The 26843-nt window shown below is 43.0% G+C and overlaps 1 protein-coding gene across 4 annotated transcripts; it reads right to left on the reverse strand.

Annotated features, from left to right (window-relative positions):
• Window positions 1-786: 786 nt before the first annotated feature.
• Window positions 787-26603, reverse strand: TRMT11 (tRNA methyltransferase 11 homolog). 4 transcript variants are annotated; one of them, XM_084261247.1, is made up of 13 exons: window positions 26510-26603; window positions 24317-24382; window positions 23506-23579; window positions 22266-22347; window positions 22079-22171; window positions 20898-21032; window positions 18655-18811; window positions 14536-14616; window positions 13711-13875; window positions 12930-13002; window positions 12096-12227; window positions 8834-8954; window positions 787-1373 (listed from the first exon to the last, which is right to left on the reverse strand). In XM_084261247.1, exons 1-13 carry the CDS (start codon window positions 26582-26584, stop codon window positions 1242-1244), a joined length of 1386 nt encoding a protein of 461 aa, XP_084117373.1. In that variant the 5' UTR covers window positions 26585-26603; the 3' UTR covers window positions 787-1241. The 4 variants fall into 4 exon arrangements, 3 of the variants coding, with proteins under 3 accessions (XP_084117373.1, XP_084117372.1, XP_084117374.1); XM_084261246.1 differs by having other exon boundaries at window positions 13711-13950; XR_014617171.1 differs by lacking the exon at window positions 787-1373 and having other exon boundaries at window positions 8835-8954; window positions 12096-12222; window positions 13711-13950.
• Window positions 26604-26843: the final 240 nt, after the last annotated feature.

Consider the following 26843-nt stretch of genomic DNA (forward strand, 5'->3'; position numbering starts at 1 on the left):
CAGATTAGATCCAGAAGGTCAGACAAAGTTGTCACTGAGGATATGAGCTCTCCCTGCTGCAGCTTGAGGGCCACAACACACAGAAGAGCAAACTCAGTTAATGAACTCGATCAGACACAGGCAGCGACCTGTGCCTTCCTAGGCATCATTGGCTTTTCTGGAGAGGTGCTTAAAGATTATGATCTACAAAGACTGTACCACAACCACAGTAACATGCAGCAAGCTGAGGAGGAAGCCTTCCTCTGCCTGGAGCAAGTAGATACACACACCAAGGCCCTGCCGAAGAGTATTTGACCATCAAAATGAGAAGAGCCATTAACATCCTGAATTAATGGGCTTAGTGGTTTTCAAATGAGGTGTTTTCATGATGGACATGGTGTGGATTCAGCTAAGTTCGCCCTTTAACAAATACAGCTTCGATTTCAAAGATTTGATTAGGCTTAATACCATTAGGGAACCATTACTGATTTTATGCTGTTGTTGTTACTGCTTTAACTATCAGTTTCTGAACCAAAAATTGCAGACAGTTGGCTTGACCAAGAGTCAAGGTTTAGGAATGCAAAAGCAAATCCAAGGTACAGATGAGCTTCAGATGTGGACAGGCTTCACAGGGTTTAACAGGCTCTCCAGAGTTTGTCAGGTCACAGAGGCTTTTGGTGTGTGCACGGGCGCATTTGTTTCTCCCGTGTTTTGTGTTTGCTTTAAACAGGGCTGGCCTGAGCCAGAGCCATCAGGATTCACACACAGGCACTTATTGCATGCAACAAATAAAAGAAAACCTTGTAACAATCATTTCTGGTTTATTGTATACCATTTACAAAGAAACAAAACAAATGAAAATTATCTCCTTAAACAAGCAACCCTTGATCACCACCACGTGTTTCTAAACCAGCCAGATGTTCACAGTTTAAGGAGCCAAATAATACTACTACTTTTTTTTTTTGTAAACATTAATGGTGAAAGAACAATAATAATGGTTTTAGTCAATCATCATTAGTACTTGAAAGTAGAAGTATAAATTAAATAAGACTCAAAAAACTTGTACAATAAAACCCACTCTAAACAAAGGTAATTAAAAAGAACTGCCTTCAACCTGTGTTGTGGGCTTCATCTTGTTTGAAAAATTAAAAGCAGTATTTCTTTTTCTGAGTCATCCAAATGAATGTTCATATCCAGATGTCCTTACAAAGAAACGCCATCTTCATTCTCTCCTCATTTTTTTACTCTGTTTATATTATATTTTACTTCTGATTGTCTTTCTCTTCCTTGGCAATCCTCTTTGTCACACCACTGAAATACTTCTCACGGAATGAATTGTGTCCCCTGTATGGCATGTACTGACCATCCAACAAGGAAGAACTCTGATCTTGATCCTGCATGGTATCAAAATGCAAGCATTAGGTTTTACAGTATTGGTATATTGAGCATATATTGCCATAGGTTTTCATCTACTCCTTTTTGGGGAATTACAAGCAAGAGTGAAGTTGTTGGGTTTTGGCCTTTGGATTTGTTTTGGGTTGGTTTTTGGGGTTTTTTTTGCAATTCAAGTGGCAAACATTTAAGTCATTAGCCTGACTAATGAGTTCAAAAAACTACAATGCTAATGTTTCCATTAGGATTAATGGAAACATATACATCCTACTGCAAAGCCTTAACATTTAACTGAAACAAGAATCCATATGCAATGGGTTCTCATTTGGCATTGATCAAATACAAACTGGAAGCAGACAAGGAGTTTCTGTTGGATTTTTCATGTGTCCATTCAAATGTTTGTTACTCTGTACAGCAAATGATGCTTTGTCAGTACCAGACAGCTTTAACAGTGCTAAATCACTGGCAATATCTGAGCTAACACCACCAGAAAGCAATCCCTGAATGAATGCAGGAGTACAGCAACACACAGTCTTTTATAAAGGAAAGTACGAAGGTTAGTTTCCACAAAACAAACAAACAAACATCTGGAAAATCACTTCAGAAGTTTGCAGAAGGCAGATACAGACAGAAGAGGTACACAAAGGACTACAGTGAGTTTCTACATTACTGAAGCTCAAATCAGAGGATTTTCTTGTGCAGTGTTCACATACTTCTGAAAGTTAAAGCTGACACAGTAAATCCCTACACATAATAAGAACATAGTTCCAAAAATTGGCTCATTGTATATAAAGGTTCAGTTCAACATGGATGTGGCTTTATGTTATTAAGATACTTGTCAACTAACACTATCAATGCTGCAAGACAAACAAAACAGACTCAGATTAGAGTGCTAAAGAAAACTGATGGCAACTTCTAAAAAAAACAACCAAAACCAGTTTTACACTTATGGCTTGATGTCAGTTCATTATGTGCAGCAGCAAGATGGAGCTGAGATAAAACAGCCCCACACAGAACCACCACACTGTGCAAGGGGAAAACAAAACCCAGTGTGCAGCAACTAAACCTCTGTTCCACTCAAGGCTTCTTCATGCATCCTTCATTACTGCATTAGCAAGCAATGCAGCAACCTGCTGAGTGGTTCATTGTTTAAACTGACAGTTCAAAGGTATTTTTTTTGCATTTGAAAATAAGGTTATTGGGGAATGCTTTAGCCTAAGCTGTAGGAACATGGAAGTAGATTTAAATCAGTATTTTCAGACTATTAAAGCATTAGAAGGCAAGGATGAACTGAACCCTAGCAGACAGTCTTCCTCTTCAGCTACTCTGTACCCTTTCCAGGCTTTCACCCCAACAAGATCAACACCTCATCTCGCTGTGGATATCCTAATAACATTCTGCAGGAGCGAAACAAAAGGTTTTTCACCACAGCAAGATGTTTCTGGGAATATCCAAGTGCCCTCTTCTGGACACAAGGAGATATTCCTGCAAAGTCCTTCCCATCTGCTGCCCTAGCAGAGACAGCAGCAGGATGCCACCGGCTGAAATGAACTTGCTGAATGCCAAGTGCCACGTGGGTATCTGACACTGAAAGCATCCACACCAGTAGCAGCAGATTAGTCCCATTTAAACACTGCAAATGTTTGAAAATAGCTGGATAAAGTGTCCCCAGTACACCCGCTGCAGACACGGTACTAGCTATTGTCTTTTGGTCATCTGGGAGAGGCAGCCACCTCCAAGAACGTTCTGGGGCTGGTAATCAACAGGCTTTTGCCATGTTCATGGGGGGAAAAAGTTACTGCTGGCAGACAGGAAACAGGGAGCACTTAAGACATGTTCCTCTTACAGGCTTGGCTGTCCGTAGCCACTTCTCCAGGTCTCCTATACAGGATCACTCCGAGGGAAAGAGCACTTACTCTTCACCTGATTTGGCAGATCAGTAATCCTTCCTTGACCTTTGGGATGCATTTTAAACAATAATTCTTCATATTTTGCTTGTTTTGAGAAGTGGGTGGGATGTTTGACCCTGCAGGATAATGATCAATTGTGGGTCAATCGTATTTTAACATAAAAATTAATCCCTGCAACTTCTAGAAGGTCACACATCTGTACACCACTCCTCTTGAGTCCTTAAGTAACAGAATGCTGATTCAGGGTGAAGGGAGGAAGAAAGGAACCACCCCCCTCTGTCCCCAAGCTGCTTAGGGCAAAGAGAGGACATGATATGAAAGAGAAACTTTGAGCTGAACACTGCTATAAGAGTGGAAACAGGCTTGGTGCTTCCATTCTGTAAATCCAAGCTTCATCATAAGCTGCACAAATCCTTGCTCACTTGGTGAGAAGAGGTCTGCAGTCAGGCATGGATCTCCTGAGAGGGTTTACAAAGGAAGCTCCTGGTCCACACCACAGTAATTCCAGGATAAAACTTTCCATTCCCTACCTCTACCCTGTACAGACCTGACTGCCCAAAAAAAAGACAGTAATTGCTTTAAAGAAAAATAACCAATTGGAAATTTCTTCTTAAAATGGGGAAAAGAAAATAAGAAACCCTGAACTGCCTGAAGATGCCACTCACTCTTGATATTTACCAGTCAAACCAGTTTCACAGGCAACGTGAGCACTAATAAAAGTAAAAGGAATTCTCATTTTCAAAGATTAATGATTTCTGAACAAATTTCAATTTAAGGTACTTTGTATCTATACAGGGAGCTGAAAGGATACAATCTGAACAGGAGGGATAGGCTGCATTTAGCTCCACAGAGGTAAGACCTTGTCAAAAATCATCCCCACAAAACAATTTGTTGTGACTAGAATTTGCCTGGGCACCAAGAACCAGCTCGTTTCCCTACAGAAGCCAATCAAACGTCCTCAGCTGAGCTTCACCTTGAGGAGCATGAACTGGCAGAACAGGCATTAAGTGTCTGGCAGGCACGTTTTGCAGTAAGAGAAAGTCTCCCATGGAGGGTGTCAGTGGTAGTGCCAACTCTCCCTCAAGTGCATTAACTGTCCACTGCAGTTTGTTCCTTAAGTTCAAATTCAAGGATTGGAGTTGAGCCACAGTGTTTTAACTGAATCAATCTCTTTCCTCCTCTTGATGTACTGGAAGAGGAGTAAGGAGTACTGCTTGTGATACATGGCTGTGTCTAGGGGTGAGGAGCTTTTTCAAACTTACTTCCTCTGAAAGAAGTGCATGTAGTTTTCAAGGCATGAAGTTTGTAACTGGTTATTTAACCTAAACCAGCAAGCCTTCCCAAGAAATCACTTCCAAGACTGATCAGCACTGAGTCAGCTCTATCCCCAGTCTGCCAGTACTACCCAGATGACAAAGATTTCTTCCTTTACTTGTAGAAGTCAGAACTGAGTATGTTTGTTAATCCCTTTTTATCATCATCCTTGATTCTCACAGTAATTTAACTTCTCAGAACAGCAGACCAATTGCAAGCAACAGTTATCACATAAAACTTCTACTCTGAAATGTTTTATGAGACCCCTCAGTGACAAGTGAAAACTGACAAAGCTCTTGTCAAAGTGCACACTACCAAACTGCTTCTAGCTAATGCTTTTCTATTCAACACTTACTTGTTCTAAAGACTACACTAAAAAGGTGTTACAGTTCATCAATATATAACTAAGAAAGAGGAGGAAGCTTAAAGATAACAAGAAAGCTTTTTTTCCTTTAAATCTTGGCAAATATTAAGTGAAATCCTAAAGGTTTTTATGAATTGAGCATGTCTGAGCTCAGCCTCAGGGTAACTACCCACATTCAGTTTTTGTTTTTAACAAAAAGAGTTCCTACCCTTTATCACAGCTTCCTACTACTCTACATCTGCTGCTGGACAGGAGCTATAGAAACCACTCATACTCCTGTTGTACAGCTATAAACACCACCCAGCAGTTTCCAAATCAGGGACAACAGGGTCATATGCAGGAACAGAAACAGCTAAATACAGTTGGGAAAATTCTACACTAGTAACAACTTTGGAAAGACCTTGTGACATGGAAATGCTGGATCCATTCAGCAGGGTGGATTTGTATGCCCAACACTCCAGAGTCCCTTCACAGGCAGTCATTTGCTCAGAGTTTGCCCTTCAGTCAAGTTCTCTGTTTCATCTTCCTACCTAATTTATAGGTGTCTCTCCCAGACCTTGGCAACTACAGATCTTTCCTCCAGTATTTTTTGTTAAGAAGGCCTTGCTTAGAAACTTCAGAACTAGGCAGAATCATAGACTCACAGAATATCCTGAGTTGGAAGGGACCCATCAGGATCATGGAATCCAACTCCTGGCCCCACACAGGGCCAGCCAGGTCAGAGCATGGGACTGAGGGCATCGTCCAGATGCTTCTTGAACTCAGTCAGCCTCAGTGCTGTGACCACTTCCCTGGGAGCCTGTTCCAGGTAGCATTTACCAGCCAAATAGATACCATGTATGTCTCTAAGACAGAGGGCAGAGGAATAAAACACGTTATTCAGAAATAGCTGAAATAATTTAGCTCTGGGAAATCAACAAGCCTCAGAAAACAGAACAGTAGACATGCCATTGTAAAGTAAGGGAACACCAAACAACCCTACAGTTAAGCACTAAGCCCATCCCTTCTGAAAACAGTCAGCTGATGACCAGGTAAGAGATTCCCAAGAATCCCTGTGATAATCACTCTACGTGTTTTTATACTCCAGTTTTCCTACTGTTTAACCACTTATCAGTTATTTGACATTTAAATTAAAAATCACAATGAAAATTCAGATATAGGTGTGACAGACTGAAACCTTTCAGTCTTACATAACTGTATTTTTTAAAGCTTTTGAAAAATAAACCAGTGCAATGGAGGGTGCCTTTTTCACTTGATTTGGGGCTAGAAGCAGCACTTCAAACCTCCTCTGACATAAAGCAAGACAACTGGACTCCTATTAGATAACAGTCAATAGACATTACAATGTGAATCTACCTGGCCAAGAGCTTCTCATTCTTCCACTACCACTGTATTGCAGTGCTTACATATGGATGCCTAGTCTTTAGAGAGCTGGACTCGTGTTTATACTGGTTAAAAAGCCTCCCTTCACAGCTCAGTGAGGGCAAATTCACACACAGTCCTCCCTGTTATACTATCAGTTAGTTCTGTTTCAGTTTAGAGATGTACTGGAGACACCCATGTTCATTTAATACCAGAAGAGACACTCATGCCCACAGGAAAAAAAAAATACATCAGGCTAGTAAGCTCTCACCTTGTATCCCTTCTGGTTTGTTCCTCTCCCATTCCACACTCCTATTCTTCACTTCTCCAATTCTTCTGCCTTCAGAGCTTTAGAAGGCTACTGCTGGCTGCCCTCTACAACTGCCTTCATTCACTTTATTAATATCATTATAATCTAAGACTGGGGAGGAGGGGTGTTACTAATGACCACTGTGGCTGTGCAAAGGAAGCCTGAAATGTTAAAAGCCAAACCATTCTCCTGCCTATATTGTGCACACCTTGGGAAACTCTACTGGTATCAACGCTGAGTTTGGTAGTTGGTATGACTTTATTGTATTGTAGAATGGACTGGATGCTTGCCAGACAGTGAGTTACACACCACCTTTTGTGATGCTTTTAATGCAACATTTATGATCTTCATGTTTATAATGATGATGGATCCATACTTAAACTAGACACATTCTTTTTTCACATCCACTTTGGTCTCCTTTACATTGTAAGCACAGTCAAACCACACCACCAATTTCCAGTTCAGTAACTGAATTCATCTCCAGTTGAGAGTGTTAATAGCAAAATCGAATTAGCTGTGAAATCTGCAGTTCATTACTGGTGGCAAACACTGGGTAAACCAAAGGACTGCACAGCAACACTACATGATTTATAAAACTTCTTAGCCACGTGCAAGTACCACACCAGGCTGAATTAAAAAGCATTTGTGAATGCTTGTTACAAACCAGTAAGTAAAGTAGACAGGAACTGTGTGGAAACAAATGCTTGAATATTCATAACTATTCCCTCTTTCATTTGGGAAAAGTGGTCATAGCTCCAACTGTTGAATTTTATAATCATATCTGGTGAGTCAGAAGTATCCAATTCAGAGATCCCTGAAGATACTAAGAGAGGAAAAACTCCACACCCCAGGTAAGGGAAATCTTAGACAGACACCAAACAGCAAGGCCCTAAACCAAGCAGGCACTAGCTAAGGAGTCAATATGTATTTTGTCATTTGGACAAGTTTTACATTATCAGAAACACAACACAGGTTCTGGTATCTTTAAATTATCCAAAAGACATCTGGAGTGCTCAGTGTAAGCACCTGCCCTGTTTTATCTGAGCTGTGAGCCTGCCAACTGGACTCAGGTGCTCAGAGCTAAGCGTTTCCAGACATGAACCTGTCAAAGCACGTACTGACGGACACGTGGTGCACCAAACAACAAGTTATGAAAGTTTATTTGCAGAAAGATGGTTTTTTTGGGTTTTCTTTAATTAGAACATGTCAATCTGCAGCACCAGCAATCATAAAACTCCTGCAAAACCCCTCCACAAACAGAGACATACATGTCAAACACTTCCATAACACACCCTCTCTGTTCCTACTGGTGAAGTAGGCAGCTCTGGCTCTGAACTCCACGTACAGTGGTTTCTAAAAGATTCAGGTGTTAAGCTTTAGAGTCTCAGTCATCAGCAGCACTGTGAATGCAGTACTGAAACCCTGCTGTGTGACTAGTGCAAGCACCGTGCAGACACAGCAGTATGACCATATCTCCTGTCACTTAAAACAGCTCTTGCAGTTGCAAGGAATGTACTAAAGCACTTGTTCACCATTTGTGTTTTCATTAGGAATTTGCTTCACTCTTGCTCAGCATCTCTTTTAACAGTGTTAGGTGAGAGAAGCAGCAAGAAGAGAAATGAATGCAATGTTCCCTGGTCTTATATCACTTAAGAAAATATCACTTAGTGAGTCACAACACAAGAATCCCCACTGCACTTGTCACAGCTACATACTATTTCCAAAACTTCAAGTACCACCACTCTGAAAATGAAGTAACAGAACTGAATAGGGTTTACCTGTACTGCCAGACCCACAGAGGCATTCAGCAATGTGGGCACCAAACTACACCTTGCAATCAGTGGGAGTTCAGGCATCTCTGTGGATGGGATTCACAGAGCCCAGCTTTCCAAGAAAAGCGCATGCAACTTTCACAAGCAACTCTAAGGTCAGAGATCTTTTACACTTCAAACAGCTTGCTCTGTGTGAAGAGTTTTTCTTTAAAAAACAAGGAGAATAAGGAAAATACCAAAACCACAAAAGCCCCTTAAATGACTACCCCATTTAATTCAAAGAAAAGCGTGGCAATTTCACAAAAGCTCTAACTCTCAGAAGGAAAAGCTCCACTGGGATAGAAATCAGGATCAAATGCTGAATAGCACAAACTTTTCATGAAAGCAATAGCTACTGTTTTGCACAATATAATCAAGAATTCAAGCTTACCTTGAATTCTTTCACCTTCTCCATGGTTATCAGGCGCCTTGATGTGTGGCTGGAAAGCATCTGCTCACAGTTGCTAATAAGTTTCAGGCAGGGGTGGCGGGGAACGATCTCCTCTGTGTATCTGGAAGGAATAAACATTCATTGAGCTGTAAGCTCATGAACTGGAACACTTGCACCTGACCCAAATTCATACAGATTCTTCACAGAGTGGTTTACACTATAAAGCTGCTAAGCAATTTAATGAGACTGAAGAAACTCGGGTACTGGTGCTCCAGAGTTTTTACATCATCTGTTCCAATCATCTTGTGATATAAAATCTGTAGAATAAGTTAAAACCTCACAAAAGACACACACACACTTTCTAAATACATACACATGATAATGTATGCACACAGACATGCCTGTACCATCTCAAGTAGACAACACCTCAGCCAGTTAGGAGTAGTATCTTATGCAATAGGGAGCTGTGGTTTTAAAAGTTTATTATTCCATAATCAATATACATAACGTTAACTTAACTCTGTCTCCCTCAAAGGAGATCATTACACTTCAATTCCAAATTGCATTAAACCAGCTCTTATTAGACAGTGACATTCCTGCTTTGGTGTTACAAATATATCACATAAGAAAAACTAATTACAAAGGCAAGGAAAAAAAATCCATTATCTTTTAACATCAGATGGTAGCAACACTGGTTTACAATTAAATCCTGACTATAGGAGCAAGCCAGTTGAGTGTTTACAGTGCCCCCATCTCCTAAGCATACTATTTTCTAGAGAAACAGCTTTCTATAGATTGCTTTTAATCCTTCTGTTTCTCCAAATGCTGAAATAGGAATTTCAGGACTTAAGAGCTTTGCTTGGGACTAGAGAAGCAAGAAGTATTGACCTAGCTAATAAGTATGCAATCAGACATTCTTCCTATATACTGAAATACAGTTCAGTCTTAGTTTTTGTAATAAACTTTCCCTAATAGTTACTACAAAGTAACACAGAATATGGTGTATGGCATTGTCAGGAACTACAGCTTCATATAAAATGCTTGCCCTCATGATTCTCCAGTGCTTGGGGACAAGACATATCAGACATTAAAAGCAGAACTGAGTAACTTTCACACCTATCACTTGAACTTAAAAGAATGAAAGGAGGAACTTTGTATTTTTCCTGTAAAGAAGTGGATTTTCTGCATGCACTTCACAAAGTAACTGTATGTTCTGGGAACAAGAGAAATCAAATCGAACACAGCTCTAAGGAGGATCCATCTAGGAGCTGATGGAACTCTTGACATTTGTTAAAGATAACAGTGGGCTGTTAAACCAGTATGACAATACCAAATGCAGACCTGTAAACAGAAAAAAAAAGCCCCAAACTCACAAACCAACCAACCAATCCCAAACAGTACTGCCTCTTTGTATTGTTCCAAATTTTCTGGATGGCAAAATAACACTTCAGTCACTTCTTGTGTGCAATCAAGTCACCACTTATGCTAGGTGAAGTCAGAACAAGCTTTTGACAACGGAGAATCAAATCAATTCTCTATTTTTTTTTCTATTAGACAAGTCTTCTGATGCATCTAGTACCTCCAAACTGCCCCTCTCTCTTCCAAAGGTAGGCAGTCTGCCACAACACCTTAAAAGCCTCTCTTTGCAACCATGTGAGAGCCCAAGGAATTAAAAGAATTCGGACTCAACAATGATTTCAATGTCAGATTGAAAGAGTAAACTTTGGAGCGAGATGCTATCTTGCAGAGGGAGCGATCACTATCACTGTTAAAAAGCCTTGTCTGTTAGCATTAATGCATATATTTCTGCATTCTTTCAGGAAGAATTCAGAACATTATCAAGTGAAAAAAATACAGTAGCAGTGGTTTGAGCAGACATCCATTTTAACCCACTTTTGGATTTCGTTTCAGAAAATACACGAGGATGTCATACCACAAGAGCCTGATGGCAGCTGTTGCCAAGGGATATCTGACAGCACAAGCTATTAGTATCTTACCTTCCCCCCATACTTGCTTTAGTGTTTGTTCCCATGTTCATCATTAAAGCTGAAGATAGATAGATATATAGATATAAAATACTGACTATACTTGTGCTAATATAGCAACTTCATTATTTCAACTGTCAATGCATGAAGTCAATTCAGAGTAGCACTTTTAAGAGGCAAGCCAACAGTTCTGGTATCCTGACAAACAGAATAAGCTCAGTAATTCCAAACAGAGCTTACTGACACAGAAATCTAAGAATTCATCACCACACACAGTCTGTCAGGGTTAAGGGTGTATAGACAGACATATCAAGCAATTAGCTATGATACTGCTAATGGCATTCTTTGTTTCATCTGTGAATAGTCTCACAAGAAAAAAGCCTATGATAAAAATTCTATCATTAAAAAGAGCAAGCTGCTGAGTGCACTCTTGTGTATCCAAGCACGTAACAGAAACATAGGACTGTCACAAACCATTTCCATGGTGAAACCAGGCACAGCCACCACTTTATGTATCAGTATAACTTCACTGCACATAGAAACATATGACTGTAGAAACCACCTTCAGAGCACACATACATTTGGAGGACACTTAGAAACAGCTATTGCACATCAACTCCCCACTGTACTATGAGACAGTTTTGGAAAAAAAAACTTCACCAAACCAAAACCCCCTCCAAACCTCATCTAAGAGATGCTGAAATAAGGTACACAAACAGGTCTTTCCTTTTAAACCCAGTTCTAATCCCAGGCTGCACGTCTGGGCAGCCAGCATCCTGCAGTCTCTGCTGGCCCCTCTCGTCCTTAACTAGCTGCTCCCCAATGCTTCCTGCCTCTCACTGCTCTCTTGAGACTCTTTCTCTCTCTCCTGACTTCTGAGTTCTCAGAAGGAAGCTAACTTAGTAGTGCCAACCCCCAAAGAGCCAGGAATATTCTTTTACAGGACCTTGTCATGCACCTCATAATACTAATTAAGAGCCTTGCTATTACTGTCCTCAAAATGTATCTGCACCTTGAAAGTCTCATTTTCTAAGCTCAAACCCATTGGACATGTGAGAGTTGTTTTATTTTAGTAATAGTCAGGAATCATCTCAATCCAAAAACCTTATTTCTAAATCTGATTTCCCTCATATGAAGTTTTAAGAAACAAAGTCTGAGTATTACTCTGAATGGATAGTGCTGTGGAAGTTCCAGCTGTGCTATGCCCCACAAGAAAGCACAGTGGGAATGCAGCACCCACTCCAACATGCCACACACCAGGAAGCAAGAATACGTACTCAGGCCTGTATATTGGCAGCCAGTAAACTAATCTTCCTCCCATCACCAGATACTCTGCTGCAAACTTCAAGAGGTCAAAAAAGATGTCACTTAGATGATAGCTGGATGAAATGAAGGTGTGATTTTCTGTGCTAAACAAAAAATGTACAAGGGTAAAGATAAAAGCACAGGTAAAAAATCCATTTTTAATTCAAAAACCCCACAAAACTAAAAAACAACACAACAAAACCCAACACATCAACAACACACCAACCCAAACCCCAAAATAGCACTGAGATTTGCAAAACTACCTAGGACAATCCAGGAGTAGAACTTTTACTACTCTACTATGAGGACTATGACTTCCAAATTTCCCTAATGACTCCTTAGATTATCATCTTGTACTTGTGGAAGTCAAAGAATCATCGGCATGTGGGGCATGCAGCATCTTTCTTAGGAGCTATTTAAAGTGTAAGGTGGAAGACAAGGAAGGTCAGGCAATGGAAACCCAAGAAAGTTCAGGTAAATTAGAGGTATCCCATTTTAGACTGATTCTGCAGCTTGTGGGGACTGAAGAAAGCTTTCTGGGAACAGCACAATGTAATGGTGGTTCAGAGACAAGAAATGGGATTTGGAATCTGAACAGATGCAAATCATAAGCAGGGAGAACAAACCTGAGAGGATTTTGGGAATGGACATTCTAGTTTTGTAAACAGAACAAAAAGGGGGTTTCTTTAATTATTATTACTTTTTAACTGCTGACCACCAACCAAGAAATAATAAAGGTTCTAAAACTGTGACTGGGTTTCCATTAAGACATTTATATTCTACAACAGCCAGGAGAGCTTACCTACCTTTTTTCAGCTGACTTAGCTGTTTCCTTCTGTGAGCCCATTCTGCGAGTAGCTTCCCTGATACCATACGGTGCTGTACAAAGAAAGTGCAGAATGCAGAGATGAAAACCTCACTTTTTGTCCAAATAACAAAGTGACAAATAATCCTACAGTCTTTTGCCTGACAGACACAAACAAACATCTCCCCTGTATCACTGGCTAACCTGTTTCAAAAGGAAGTGGTATATATTGGAACTGCTTGCCAGTGCATGACACAAAGGGCAGTTCTGACACCGACAGGCAACAAGAGCCAGAGATGGCTTTTTCCTCACATTTCTAATAGTGTAACGTACTCTTTTAATACTCAGCACATTGGGTTTTGTGAGACTTGTTTCAGCATCATGGAAGCACCAATAGAATCACAGAATCACAGGGGTTAGAAGGGACCTCGAGAGGTCATGGGGTCCAACCCCCCTGCCAAAGCAGCTCCCCAGCTCATATTGCACAGGGCGGCGTCCAGACGGGGCTGGAATCTCTCCAGAGATGGAGACTCCACACCCCCTGGGCAGCCTGTCCCAGGGCTCCCTCACTATGACAAAGTGCTGAGGGTGGATGCTGTTCCCTCATCAAGGTCATCAATGAAGATATTAAACAGGACTGGACCCAACACCGAGCCCTGGGGAACACCACTAAACACAGGTCTCCAGTGATCACCACCCTCTGAGCTCGGCCCCACAGCCAGTTCTCAACCCACCTCCCTGCCCACTCATCTCTCAGGGAGCCACAGCATTAACGAGCTTACGGTCCGTAATGATCGCATCGAACAGCGTCCCTTTGCGCCATATGGGCCTTGAGGAGTCGGACACCAGCGCGTCCAGGTAGTGCTTCTCCAGACCGTACTGCCGCAGGTTGGCTCTGATGTTCTCATCCGGGCCCCTCCACTTCTGGTTCTTACGGCTTGCTTTGCCTGGGCAAGGGGTGGGGCACAGAACCACAACAGGAAAGCCAGGCATACTCAACAGCATCCTATTCCATAGAACAACTTTCACACACACCATCATTTATTTTCAAATGAAAGAATTAATCACCACATCAAAACGTAAATCAGAGTTTATCCACTGCCCTCCTCACTGTCACAAGTATTCATGATAAACTTCACAAGCAGAAAGGGAGAATGAAAACATATGAGGAAAGTTTTGGTGCCCCACTTGATATCATGTCACCAAACACATTTTTATAAACATGGGTAAGATGTCATCACTGTCCCTGAGTCACACACCTGTCCAGAAAGTCAGACCTGATTTGCACTGCAGTTTTCCAGAGAATACTGGAATTAAGACTTCCTGTGCTAGGTTACAAGGAGCTTCCTGCACCACAGAGAGAACAGCATACAGCTGTTGTGATTATTATTTGGAACTTTGTTTTGGGTTTCGTTATTTTGTTTGTTAAATATTTCCTGCTTAGAAAATAAAATAATGGCTCAGCTAGGATACATGTAAACTGGTCAGTAAAGCAGGACCAAATACAGCCTGTGAAGATTAACATTGCTTCAGAATCCACTACACATCACCAGTACTTCTAAAATCCAAAGCATAAGATTTCAGTGACTTAGAAACACGTAACATACCTAATCCATGGATTGTGTTGTAATCTATATCTGTACCACACACATATGCACCAAAGTGTGCTGAGGAGATCAGAAGGCCACCTGTACAGGGGAGAAAAGGGGACAAGTATAAACTGGTGTCATAAATGTTATCTCTGTTAGGATTTTTTTGGTCAGGCACTTCAGGAGTTTATACCAGTAGCACCCTAGACCCAAAGCTAGACCCAAGAGGAAAAAGAAAAGAAAAAAAAAGAACTATCAACCAGTTATAATCACTACACAACTATAATCAGAGTCCCTTGTTTGCTACACCTGACCTTCCTTACTTCCTTAACCTCAATCTGCTATGCCCTATACGTCACTCCTCCTCTCCAGAGACTGTCCCTAGGAGTTGCTGCATGTTTTCCTGTATTTCAAGGCAGGAAGATCCTTTAAACATTACACGAACCAAAAACCTTACTTCTACTTTGCAATCAGCAGAACTCCAAATTGCTGGTAAAAAGTCATCCACCAAATGAGTGGCAGTTCTGCTGTGCCTGTTCTCAAATGCAGTCTCCTTAACTGTGCCTAAAATCAAAGCTGCTGTACAACATGGCCATCCCCTGAGTAAGAAGCAATGGTCAACGACCTTGCCAGTGTGTCTCTAATGTAAACAGCAATCTCAAAGCAAGTTTCAGCAGCTGTTTTGCAGTGTGAAAGCCATAGACTTTTTTGTGAGTATGCCACCTATTTTGTCAGCACATTTATTAGCAAAGTCATCCTGCAGTATAACTAATTTTTGTAATCACTGCTATTGTCATCTTCTTTCCTAATTAAAAAAAAAGGTACCACAAAGCATGTGTGATTTCCCCTTGAAACTGGGCAATGGTTTAACAGCCCACAGAAAAGAGCACATGATATTATCTCTTAACTGCTTCCAAAGCAAAACAAGGACAGCAGATCACCAAAGAGCTGTGGTGTGGAGCTAACAAGGAGTTACACAGCTAACAGAATGGTTTAAAACAGATCAGTGCCTGAAAACAAGGCCATGAAGCCCCCACACTGTTGATGCCAACTACTTATAGATATAAGCAGTCCTGCTAAAATAAAGGGGATGACTGCTGCAGGACACAGTTGACCAGCACAGGGAACAATGTGCAAGCTGGCTGTGCAGGTGACATCAGGTCCCCCATTCACCAGCAGCATGGAGAAGTTCATCTCAGCTGGCTGCACAGCCCTGTGCCACCCACTCAGCACCAACAACTCCCTGACACACACAGGCCATCCCAGGGCACTAGGAAACCCCTACACCATGTGCTAATGAACTCTACCAAAACTGAGGGAGGGGGGAAAAAAAAAAATCCTCTGCTTTTTCTTGTGAAATGGATCAGGGAAAAGCAAGGTTACTCACCCCAGAGGAGTCACCCATTTCCCTTCTCGGCTGCAATCCCTCAGAACAGATGGGCAGTACCTCCAGAGGGTCAAGACAAATTTAGCTAGCCCTGCCCCCAAGTATGGCATACCACCCAGTCCTATAAAAAAAGTAAGAAGAAAGTACTTTGCCCATCTAAGAAAGTTTGCAATCACAGGGGGGAGGGGAAAAAAGTTAGGAAAACACGAACTTACAGCTTTTAATAAGTCTCAGCTGGTACTAGTTCAATTGAGGTCACACAAAAGGTGCACAAATACTTAAATACTCTAACATGGCCAGTCCTTTGACCTGCTATAGTAAACAAACATGTACAAAGGGTGAATCAGGGAATCATTGTGGCCCCTGATGACCACCATGGCCCAGAACTTCATGCTTTCCTATCGTAGGCTATTGCCCCCAGCTCTGGCACACAGATGAGGGTCTGGCCACATCACTCTTCTCAAGGATGTCAAAGAAAAGATGCCTGTCACTTGTAACTATGCAGTATCACAAACTGGCAAAGGGAAAGTAGGGGCAAACATCTTCCAAAGGCACAAATAATAAGCTTACTGAGATAACCTGAACAGACTGGCTAGAAAGAAGTATAAAGAATTCAAGTAAAGGACTTGATTTATTCTTTCAGAAACCTCCAGGCTTCCTTCTGCCCCAGACTGAGGAAGGAGTATCTCAACAGTTTATGGAGATTATGTTTTACAACTGAAAGCCAATCCTGGACATTTCAATTCAGCTTTACAAAAAGAGGGAAGCAAGTCTCCTAAAACTGCCTGGGCAAAAGCACTTTTTATTCCAAGTACAAATTCCAGTTGCCCATTCTTACATTAATGTGGAAGACTTGTGATTTGGCTCATCCAGCAAAACCAGTTTGTTTCCAACAAGCAAGCACCATGTTGCAAGGCTGTTTAACTCTCTAACATTTACCTTTTCAGCATAAAAACCATGAAGAAACCAATCCAGGTACTGAAGTGGCACCAATAAAGAAATCTGAACTGCAGTTTCTTCAAAATACTCCTCAAATCCCAAATAGATGTTCTTTCCAAACCCATCTGCTACAACTCACTGTACCACTCTCAACCCTGAACTACCTCCCAACATTCCAGGAGCAGGGTACTCCTGCACTGACAGTCTTGAAAAGCCTCTAAGGGACCTCAAGAGACTACTGCAATTCCTGAGTACCAAAGGTAGGTGCAAAAGCCACTGTTTAGCTATTCAGTCACAAATACACTTTATTGGAAAGCAGTGTGCCACCCAGTGTATCTAGTGTCCCTACATACCTTTAATCTCAAGCCTGTACATCACAGATGTCTGATGAAATAAACCCACCAAACTGCAATGCAGATCATTAAGCAATTTGGAGAGAATTTTGGGTATGTTACCTTCTGAACTGTAACACAACTTAATAACATTTACCTTGAATTTCCATAGCTTCACCACTTCTGTGTGATTTTTCTCCCTCTAACTTAACTCTTCCTTTTTTTCCCCCCTCCCTTCAAAACAACAAATGCTCTCAGAATTTTCTATGGTTTAGGTTTAGCAGATGTTTGTAAAAAGACACAAACTCATAGACACTGATATGAAACAAACTGCTTAGAGATGAAGCAGAGGAGCTTCCTCAACCTTTCAAAGAGCACTACCCATCTGTGAGGAACACAAGCACAAGAAGGAGGAGGAAGACATTTCATAAGACATTGTTATGCACACACAAAAAAACCCAGGTCAGATATGAACAGTAGTTTAGGACTAAAACAATCAGTTCACAAAAGCCTTGTGCTTCTGAAAACACTATATCCCTGGTCTGCTTTCTGTGATACAGAAAAGCCACATGCTAATACAAATTTGTCCTACTAGCAAACCTGTGGTGCTCTCTTCTCTCTCCCTAACTCCTCTGCAGTGAACTCTCTTCATGCTCCCACTAATCAAAGTATTTTAATTGTATGCATCTCACATGTGGTCTTCTTGATCAAAGTTTATCAAAATCCAGGTCAGAAACTCAGCCTTTGTTATGCCTCTGCAGAAATTACTATGGGTAGCTTAGCACAATATACTCTTGCATCATTAAATGGCAGAACCTGAGACAACAGATCCTCTATTTCATCGACAGGAAAGCCAGGTTTCCCTTAGGTGAAAAGCACTTCGATGCCACACACAGAAATACATGGAATAAAAGCTCCCCCTCATGGCTAACTAGGAAAAGTTCTGCTGAGGGCGAATACATGGTGTCAACATCACCCTGAGTGTGTGATGGAATGGTACAAGGAACCAATCACTACTGAATGCTATCACCTGCCTATTGCTGTGTGGTGTTATACGCTCAGAAGGGCCCTCAGCACCCCTCAATAACCACCTCCAAAAGCACCACTCCTTGTAACACTCTGGAAGTGGCTGCAGGTGACTGCTTAGTGACTGCTCTAGCCAAGTTTTAGTTCTTAGTCACTGCAGCTCTTCAGCAGCCCGTGACACCCATGAGCTAGTGTTTAAGCCTTGTTACGTAAAATAATACAGCAAAGACAGACTTTTCTGAAGGGTAAAGTCTTCTGATGTTGGTCTCCTTCCCCCCACATCCCTTTCAAATTAACAAAACATGAGTTTTATCATCACCATTTTGCTTTTGGCATCGTCTTAAAACACCAGCAGAGCACCAGCAGCCACTGTGCCAGGTAGGTGTGGTGTGAGCAGCAATACCATCTCCCAGCTTTTCCTACCAGGAGTAAAAAACACAACACAACACATACCTGTTCCAACAAACGGATCATATACAACATCATTGGGCTTTACTCTCCCATGATTTGCCATAATAAAAGACAGGCAGGCATCCATGCTTGTATTTCCAATGAAGTGTCTCTTTTTTACACTGTAGGACTCAATAAGTTCTCTCTGCCCATCTGCAATCTGTTGAAAGATTTAAAGGTCTTAGATACAAGGTATAAGCAGACAGGCTAACAAACTTGCTCAAGTAAGGCCATCCAACAAACAGGTAACTGAACAGTGAGTAACTCAATCATTCTATGATTGCTTAACACATCACCTTGCTTTCTGCTGCCTGAAAACAGGACAGACTTCTTACCAACCCTGACAGGTATCTCACCTGAACACCAAGATAAATTCATCAAGATGGGTGTCAAAAAAATATATAAACAATTTAAAGGAGAAATGCTCCTGAAGAAATGACAGTTAGAGCAGCTTTGCTCTACGTATCAGAGAGGTGGTTCCTGACAATTCAGAGTTAAAAGAGCTTCCAACTCATGAGGAGTAGAAGTGCAGGCTACCACGTGCGTGCACACACACATGCTCAGGGTCACACACAGCTCCCATCTTCACCAGCATCTCTGTCACGCTCAAAGTCTAAATTTAGGGTAGTGTTGACAAACCAGGAATTTACTGGACAAACAAAGACCAAATGGTAAGGTTTTTTTTTACATCAGACTTCCAAAATATGTTGAAGAGGACCAAAGCAGCCTGGAACAAGACACTTTCAAAAGCTCTTCCCAACAGTATCTCCCGACTCCGGTCAGCATCAGTCTTCATGGGTAAACAAAACACACTTGCCTGGTTTTTTTCAGGTTGGTTTACTAATTTTTAAACACTTCAGGAAGCCAACACAGATGGGCCAACAGCTGCAATGTTTTGCAGTACTGCCACAACCTGGGGTGCTTCCACATTAATCAGAGGCATGGAGAATATTCACAGGTGCTAACGGATGGCTCGGATCTCAGTCTTCTCTGTACACAGCCCCTGACCAAAGCCATACAACCTCAGCAGTGGTTCCTCCTCCTTCCAGCTGTCCCTGACCCAGGAAATTGCAAGGGCATCTTGCCATCAGTGGCTGGTGTCACTCTGGAAGATGTCCTTTGGGCAGCCACTTTTCACAGAAGCACAGAATATCCTGAGTTGGAAGGGACCCATCAGGATCATGGAGTCCAACTCCTGGTCCCACACAGGGCCAGCCAGGTCAGAGCATGGGACTGAGGGCATCGTCCAGACGCTTCCTGAGCTCAGTCAAGCTGGGTGCTGTGACCACTCCCCTGGGGAGCCTGTTCCAGTGCAGAACCTCTCAGTACAGAGCCTCTTCCTAACATCCAACCTGAACCTCCTCTCTTGCAGCTTTATACCATTCCCTCAGGTTGCAGCACTGATCACCAAAGAGAGGAGATCAACACCTGCCCCTTCACAACCCCTTGTCAAGAAGCCATTGACCATGGTGAAGTCAGCCTCCTCTTCTCCAGGCTGTACAAAGCAAGAGACTTCTGCCTCTCCTCATAAGACTTCCCCTCCAGACCCTTCACCTCCCTCACTGCCCTCCTTTTTTTCCCTTCACCAGAACAGGTTTCCTCAGAACACCCTAATAATGCAGCAGGTTTGGAGTACGTACATTGAACAGGCAGTAACATCTGTAGTAAAGACTTCAGGTGATAAACTTTTGAACGTGGTTCCTACCATACAACACTGCCAGTGTCCCCCACCACCACCCCCAAGGTGAGCATCCACCTGTGGGCTGGGCCTGCTGCTGCCCAAAGCCTCAGGGATCAGTCTGTGCCTTTCAGTCAGGACCACTTAAAGCACTTAAGTGAATACTCCAGCAGGTGTGACACAACTCAGCGGGGCTGCGAGCCAGCCACAGTTCCTGTAAACCTTCTTCATGCTTGAAACAAGCTGCTGGTGCTTTTAACTCCATCTGAGCCCCACCACAGCTGTGCAGTCTCACTGCTGCACTAAATTCCCTCAGTGGAGGGCAAGATAAGGTGTGTTCCCAGACAGAACTTCAATTACTTTCCACTTTTTTTCCCCAATTAACCTAATTTTCCCAGTCACAATAAGGACTTTCAAGACTTGCATCAGTGCATTAAGTAGTTACAGCTTCAGCCATATTTTATCACCTGCATCCATTAAAACTCAACACATTTGTTTCTGTTTAAATGGAAGAACAGTTACCTGAAAATACTAGTTCATAAGAACTGAAGCCAGCATACTCACGCACCCATCTACCAAAATACAGATGAAAGGGCTCTTCTGGAACATTATTGGGATCCATTCCATAATCTTCCAAAATCCAGAAGATGTGTTCTGGGTTCTTTAAATTTACTTTTCCTTTGAATGGTAGAAATTCAAGGGCCTATGCAACAAAGAAAACATCAGGGTCAATTTTTTTAAATAAGCACCCCACAAAAAAAAATAAACCCAAAATACAAACCACAACACAAACCACACATAAAACCCCCACAATTCCACTTCTGAGAAGTGACATGTTAGTACTAAGAGTACTTTCTCCATGTTCCCTGGATTTTTTAAATGGATGGATTATCGTGGATAACTCAAATGATTAAGGAGCAGAAATCAGGAACCGTAACAGTTATGAACTGAACAGAACCCAACTTTAGAGGAAATGAACTGTGCATATTCATTATGCAGCCTTCAACTTATAAAAACAATGCTGATGATGAACAGGATTTGCAGTTTCAGTGATGTGCAGCTACACCGATTGACACACTCAGCATTATTTCACGTACACAAAAACTAATCAGGAAAGAGCAGCTGCTATTCATACAGATTTCAGTCTCCTTAAGTGAAGTCAATAGGATAAATAGTTGATAAAAACAGAAGAGCAAAAAATAATGGCAATTTAGAAAAACTTCCTAATTGAAGTACAGATACAGTTAGGAGGACAGCACAAGTGCAGGTCAGAGCAGAAGGACAGAACAGGAAATCAGTGCATAACCCACAGCGTGCAACTGAAGTTGCTGGACTGGCTTGTTTCACATTCTGCAGCAATAAATGCCTGACATGGAGATCAAACAATGGATTTGGATTTTCTTCAAGTCCAGCACCTAACTCTAGATATTTGAATCTTTTCGTTTTGGGCAACAAGCTTCAGTTTCCCCAGCACACTGGGCTGAAATGGGCAGTGGTATTTGTTTGCATATGCCTTAAATGGCCTGTTTAGGGGAAAAAAAAAACCAAAAGAGAAAAAAATCAGGAATTAAAAGGATTATGTTAATTCAGACCCAAAGATTTCATTTAGAGCTGGTAAGGCCTAAGTTGTAAACTGCCTTAAGATCTTCAGGAAATCCAAACTTAAATAGGTTCTAGCTAACACTGACAGCACAGAACAACATGAATACATCAAATTAAATGTCAAAGCTTTCTTAAATATGTACTTACATCTATCTTCTTTATTTTCTGTGCCTGGGTGAGTGTTTTATTAAATGTATGGATATGCACTTTGTAAGTCGAGTCTGACTGTAGGTAGGGAAGCTGAAATAAAAGGCAGAGACACTGCCATTAGTGCAGCTTGGTGCTCTCAGGGGAGGCTGAGGGACCACAGCACCCAGGTTCTTCCCATGCATACCATCTTGTCCACTGGGTAGCTCTTCACAGACGCATACAGGTCCCCAGCAGACCTTCCATGACCCCACAGTTCAAATATTGACCTGAAATTACACAGCTCTTAGGAGTGCAGTCACACTGCAGGGGGAAAAAATGTCTTACAGATACTCTTTTTAGCTTTCTTGGCCAGTGTATTTAGGCTTTGCTTTCCAGAGTAGTGAAATACATTATTTAACTCTTAGCACATGCTACATTGTGCTCTCAACAGGGACACACTTATTTTTAATCCTAGACTGGTATGTGAAAGAAGCTTTTTAATTTTTTTTTTCAATTAATAAGATTTACTAAAAGGTAAATTTCAGTCTCAGTACCCTTGGATGTCATGAGGCCTTTCTCTGGCACACAGTGATATGAGCCAGAGACAAAATCTGTTTGTACCTGTCAATTTGGTGGGGCAAGCAAAGGCTGAAAAAGGTCAAGAATGTATTTTAAAAGTGTTATACCAACCTGGAGTAAAACAAGTTGTGCAACTGTAACAACATATGTATATGACATCATCAGACATTCCACCTATCAGATGTCACAGCCCATTTTAAGACATGTAACGTGGCTAAACCATAGCAGCAACACTAGAAAGCAAGAACTGGCTCTGCAGCTAAAGAACATCTCTTCAAGACCCTGCACTAGACCATACACTAAATAAAGAGGACGGGCATAGAATCATAGGGGTTGGAGCTCGAGAGCTCATGGGGTCCAACCCCCCTGCCAGAGCAGCTCCCCAGCTCATATTGCACAGGGCGGCGTCCAGACGGGGCTGGAATCTCTCCAGAGATGGAGACTCCACACCCCCTGGGCAGCCTGTCCCAGGGCTCCCTCACCCTCACTGGGGAAAAGTTCTTCCCCATGTTGGTGTGGAACTCCCTGTGCTCCAACTTGCAGCCATTGCCCCTTGTCCTGTCCCCACAGACATTGAAAAGGAGCTGGCCATTCCCCCTGCATCCCATGTTTAAGATATTTATAAACTTTAATTAGGTCCCCCCTTATCTTCTCTTCTCAAGACTGAACAGTCCCAGCTCACTCAGCCTTTCCTCACAGGGGAGATGCTCCAGGCTACACTGTCCGTCCTACAGGCTCCAGTAATGCTTCCAATTCCAGAGGCAATCAGAGACTGTTTAAGGCTCTGCACAGAATCAGCATTTGCCACAACACAGAATAATTTTCCACCATCTATGTTACCATTTACAAGATTTTTCATCTCTTACTTGGCACATACTGTCCGTTTCATTAGTCCCCTTGCCATCTCTTCTGAAGGAATACTGAGAATCCAGAATGGAGACTGAAATAAAGAGAAGATGAGTGATGCAAATCCCTAACTGGATGATGCCACATGAACTGCATACACAACTCTGATAACATCAGAACATGCACAGCTGAGATTAAAAACAAAACAAACCCAAACAAAACCTCTAACACAAAATATTTAATCTGAGGTAAAACTGTACAGCCAGCTCAAACACCTGAGAAAGTTCATTAGGTATTTAATTCTCCCACCCTATCTTTGACCTAGTAAAATATTATTATTCATTAATGCTTCTCTAGATTATTCATCCTCCAGACTCAACCCCCCTAATCAGATGCTCGTAGTACCTCAAACCCAGTAACATTCCCTGCCTAAGCACTGAGACCAGAGCTGTACAGCTTCCCAAGTGTCACTCTTCCAGATACAATGTGTCCCACCGATTTAGAGGCTTCAAACGGCCACTAAATGGTTCGGCTGTTCCTGAAAAGAAGAGCATCCCAGCAGATGGCACTGTTTCTTTCCACAACTGGTAAGCGAAAGCCATCCTGAGGTGCATCCTGCACATCTTGCACTCTGTGCTCAGTCTTTTCCTCAAATTCTTCACTGAATTTTATTTCTTTGCTGAAATTACGAATTTCCTGGGTTTGGAAGATTCCTTATGAAAATAAGGAACTTGAAAATTTATTCAGCTACCCACATCTAATAAAAATACAACAAAGAGCAGACTCCTATACCACACATTCACTCCAGTGAAACATTTGATCCTCACTTACATTTACGTGGATTTCCTGCTCAGCACTGAAGTGTCCACCATAAAGGGAGAGCAAAGAGGTTATTTCCTGAAGTGAAAAGATAAAGGTCAGGCTTTAAAATTCCTTTTAAATTAAAAAAAAAAAAAAAGCAAAGCAGCATGCCACAAATTGCTCTCCAGGAAACAAGGTAGTAGATAATAAATAAAACCCCCCACCCCCTAAAAAAGGCTTTTGAACTGAAACCAGAGGTAAAAATTGAGGGTGTTTCTCAGGCAGTCCCTTGACACACTCTAGCTTCTGAAAGTTACTGCCACAAGCACATGGAAGCACATTTCTATATTGCCTCAGGTTTGAACTGAGTGGGTAAACAGAAAGATTATTGTGAAGTACCCCAAAAAATGGGGGAAAAGAAAATCCCTACATAACACCAGCACATGGCTCTTGTGGGCAATTACCCTATTCATTTCCATCTTTCCATTTGGGTGGGAAAGACATAAGAAACACTGGGGAAAAAAACAAACAGATCTGTGGGTGTGCCTCAGGAGAATTAAAGTTTATAGGTAAATATTCCATGGTACAGTACTGAGACAGCAAAAGCACCTGAGATTTTACATGTGAACTGGTGGCACCTCCACACATTAATGGCAATTATCATCTACAGGCAAGCAGCAAGAATGAGAAGTGGAGAAAAAACATGGCCTGTGAGGAAAGGTTTAGAGAGAAGTGTGATCATGGCCTCTACATATGCTGAGAGATGCTGTGATAAAGTAAGGTAATAATCTGATGACTTTGCCTAAAGAAAAGTTGGGTTGATCATAAATAAACTGATGTTCCAGCACCACAAAGCAGATAGTAAAAAAACAATGCACAGAAGAAAGCCTTAATAAAAACAAGGAAAACACACATTTAAATATTTTAAACCACAGGCAATGATGACCTACCAGTTTCAGCAAAGTAACTCTGCATTTCAGCACCCTTTTAAGCAATAACATATTGCCCCAGACATCATATTAGCAGCCCTTCAAGTGCCTAGAATAGCACTTCAGGTGCTACTGAAATTGAGTCTGTGCTGAACTAGATATTCACCAAGGACTCACACAAAATACCAGGGAGCTTCAGAGAGGTTGCAACCTTTTACTTTTTAAATTACTTCTGTGAATACCACTTGGTAGGATAAAGCCAATTTAGTGACAGAATACAAAGTCTGCACCCCAAATTCTGCAGCGAATAAAAGTGTCAATGGTCAGTAAAAGGCAGAGCTCAAGGCTGCTGGCTCGCAAGGAAACAGGCTCAGAACAACAGCCAAAAGTGAGCAGTCCTCGCTGCCAGGGTGTGACACAGGAGGGATGCTCACCACCAGGATGCCAGACAAGGCTTTGGAGACCTCCTTAGGACCCGGTGCAAGCCCTAGGGCTTCAGAGAAGCCCTATCCTCATCGCTCCTCAAGCACCCCTCCGGAACAAGAGGGTATCTGCACCCTCCTGCCTCACGCTGCTCCATAAACACCTGGGACACGGGAGGAGGCCATCGTGGCTCACCAGGGCAGCAGCAACAACTTATGTACTCACACCTCACCTGTGGGAGCAGCTATGTAGCTTTTAAAAAGTTAAAAGACAGAATCACAGAATCCTAGGGGTTGGAAGGGACCCCAGGAGAGGCCCAAAGCTGGGTCCTTAGGACAGAAGAAACTAAAACCCCAAGACGTGGCCTCACAGACATTGCTGTAAGCCCATTTTTAGCTCCCTGTTTTCCATTTCTCATCCGGAGCCCCAGGAACTGTGCTGGCAACCTCTCCCGAGCTCTAAGGGCTCTTGAAAGCCGCAAGGAATGTGCTGCCTTCAAGCCACCGCGACGAACGCGGCTCCCTCCGCGGAGCCTGAGGGCAGGAGGAGGGAACCTGCGCCCTCAGCCAGGCTGAGGGGAAGAGGCAGCCCCGCGTCCGGGGGCCGCTTGCCACAGGACACAGAGAGCGGCGAGCGAAGGGGGCACAGGGCGCCCCTCGGCCCCAGCAGCCGCAGCCTCTCCCCGAGCCGCGCCGAGCGGGCAACAGGCGAGGCCCCCGCCGGAGCCAGGCCGGGGCACAGCCGGGGCCGCGCTGCCCCCAGGGCGCTCCGGAGGGCAGCAGCCTCGCCCGGCGCCCCACCGCAGCAGGGTAGCCCCGCCAGCCCCCGGCCCTGACCCTCGCCCCCAGCCCCGGCCCCGCGGGGCGCTCACCGGCAGGCGGAACTCCAGGTGCTCCTGCGCCAGCAGCAGCAGGTACCGCTGGAGCGCCGGGACCGCCAGCGCCATGTCCGGCCATCCCCCGCCTCCCCGGGCCGCATGCGCCGCCGGGCGGGCCTAGCGCGGGAGCGGGAGAGGCGGGAGGAGCCCGCCCGCTGGGGCGGGGAGAGGCAGCTGCCGACCCGACCGCGGCCACCGGTAAGGGGTGTGCGACAGAAAGACCCCCAAACACACACACCGCACGCGTCTTCCCGCGCCGCTCCACAGCCCCGGGTCCGCTCCACAGCCCCGGGTACGGGCGCTGCTGGCTGAGGGGCCCGGAGCGGCC

The sequence above is a fragment of the Gallinula chloropus genome (assembly GCF_964237585.1).
Source record: "Gallinula chloropus genome assembly, chromosome: 3".
Lineage (NCBI taxonomy): Eukaryota > Metazoa > Chordata > Aves > Gruiformes > Rallidae > Gallinula > Gallinula chloropus.

What these genes read in the sequence shown, in the direction of transcription:
- TRMT11 (XM_084261246.1), bottom strand. Translation starts at nt 26,584, where the DNA reads ATGGCGCTGGCGGTCCCGGCGCTCCAGCGGTACCTGCTGCTGCTGGCG. An exon ending in AGCAGGAAATCCACGTAAAT is followed by an intron (nt 23,580 to 24,316) that starts GTAAGTGAGGAT and finishes TCTTTATTTCAG; the next exon opens with TCTCCATTCTGGATTCTCAG. An exon ending in AAACGGACAGTATGTGCCAA is followed by an intron (nt 22,348 to 23,505) that starts GTAAGAGATGAA and finishes GTGTAATTTCAG; the next exon opens with GTCAATATTTGAACTGTGGG.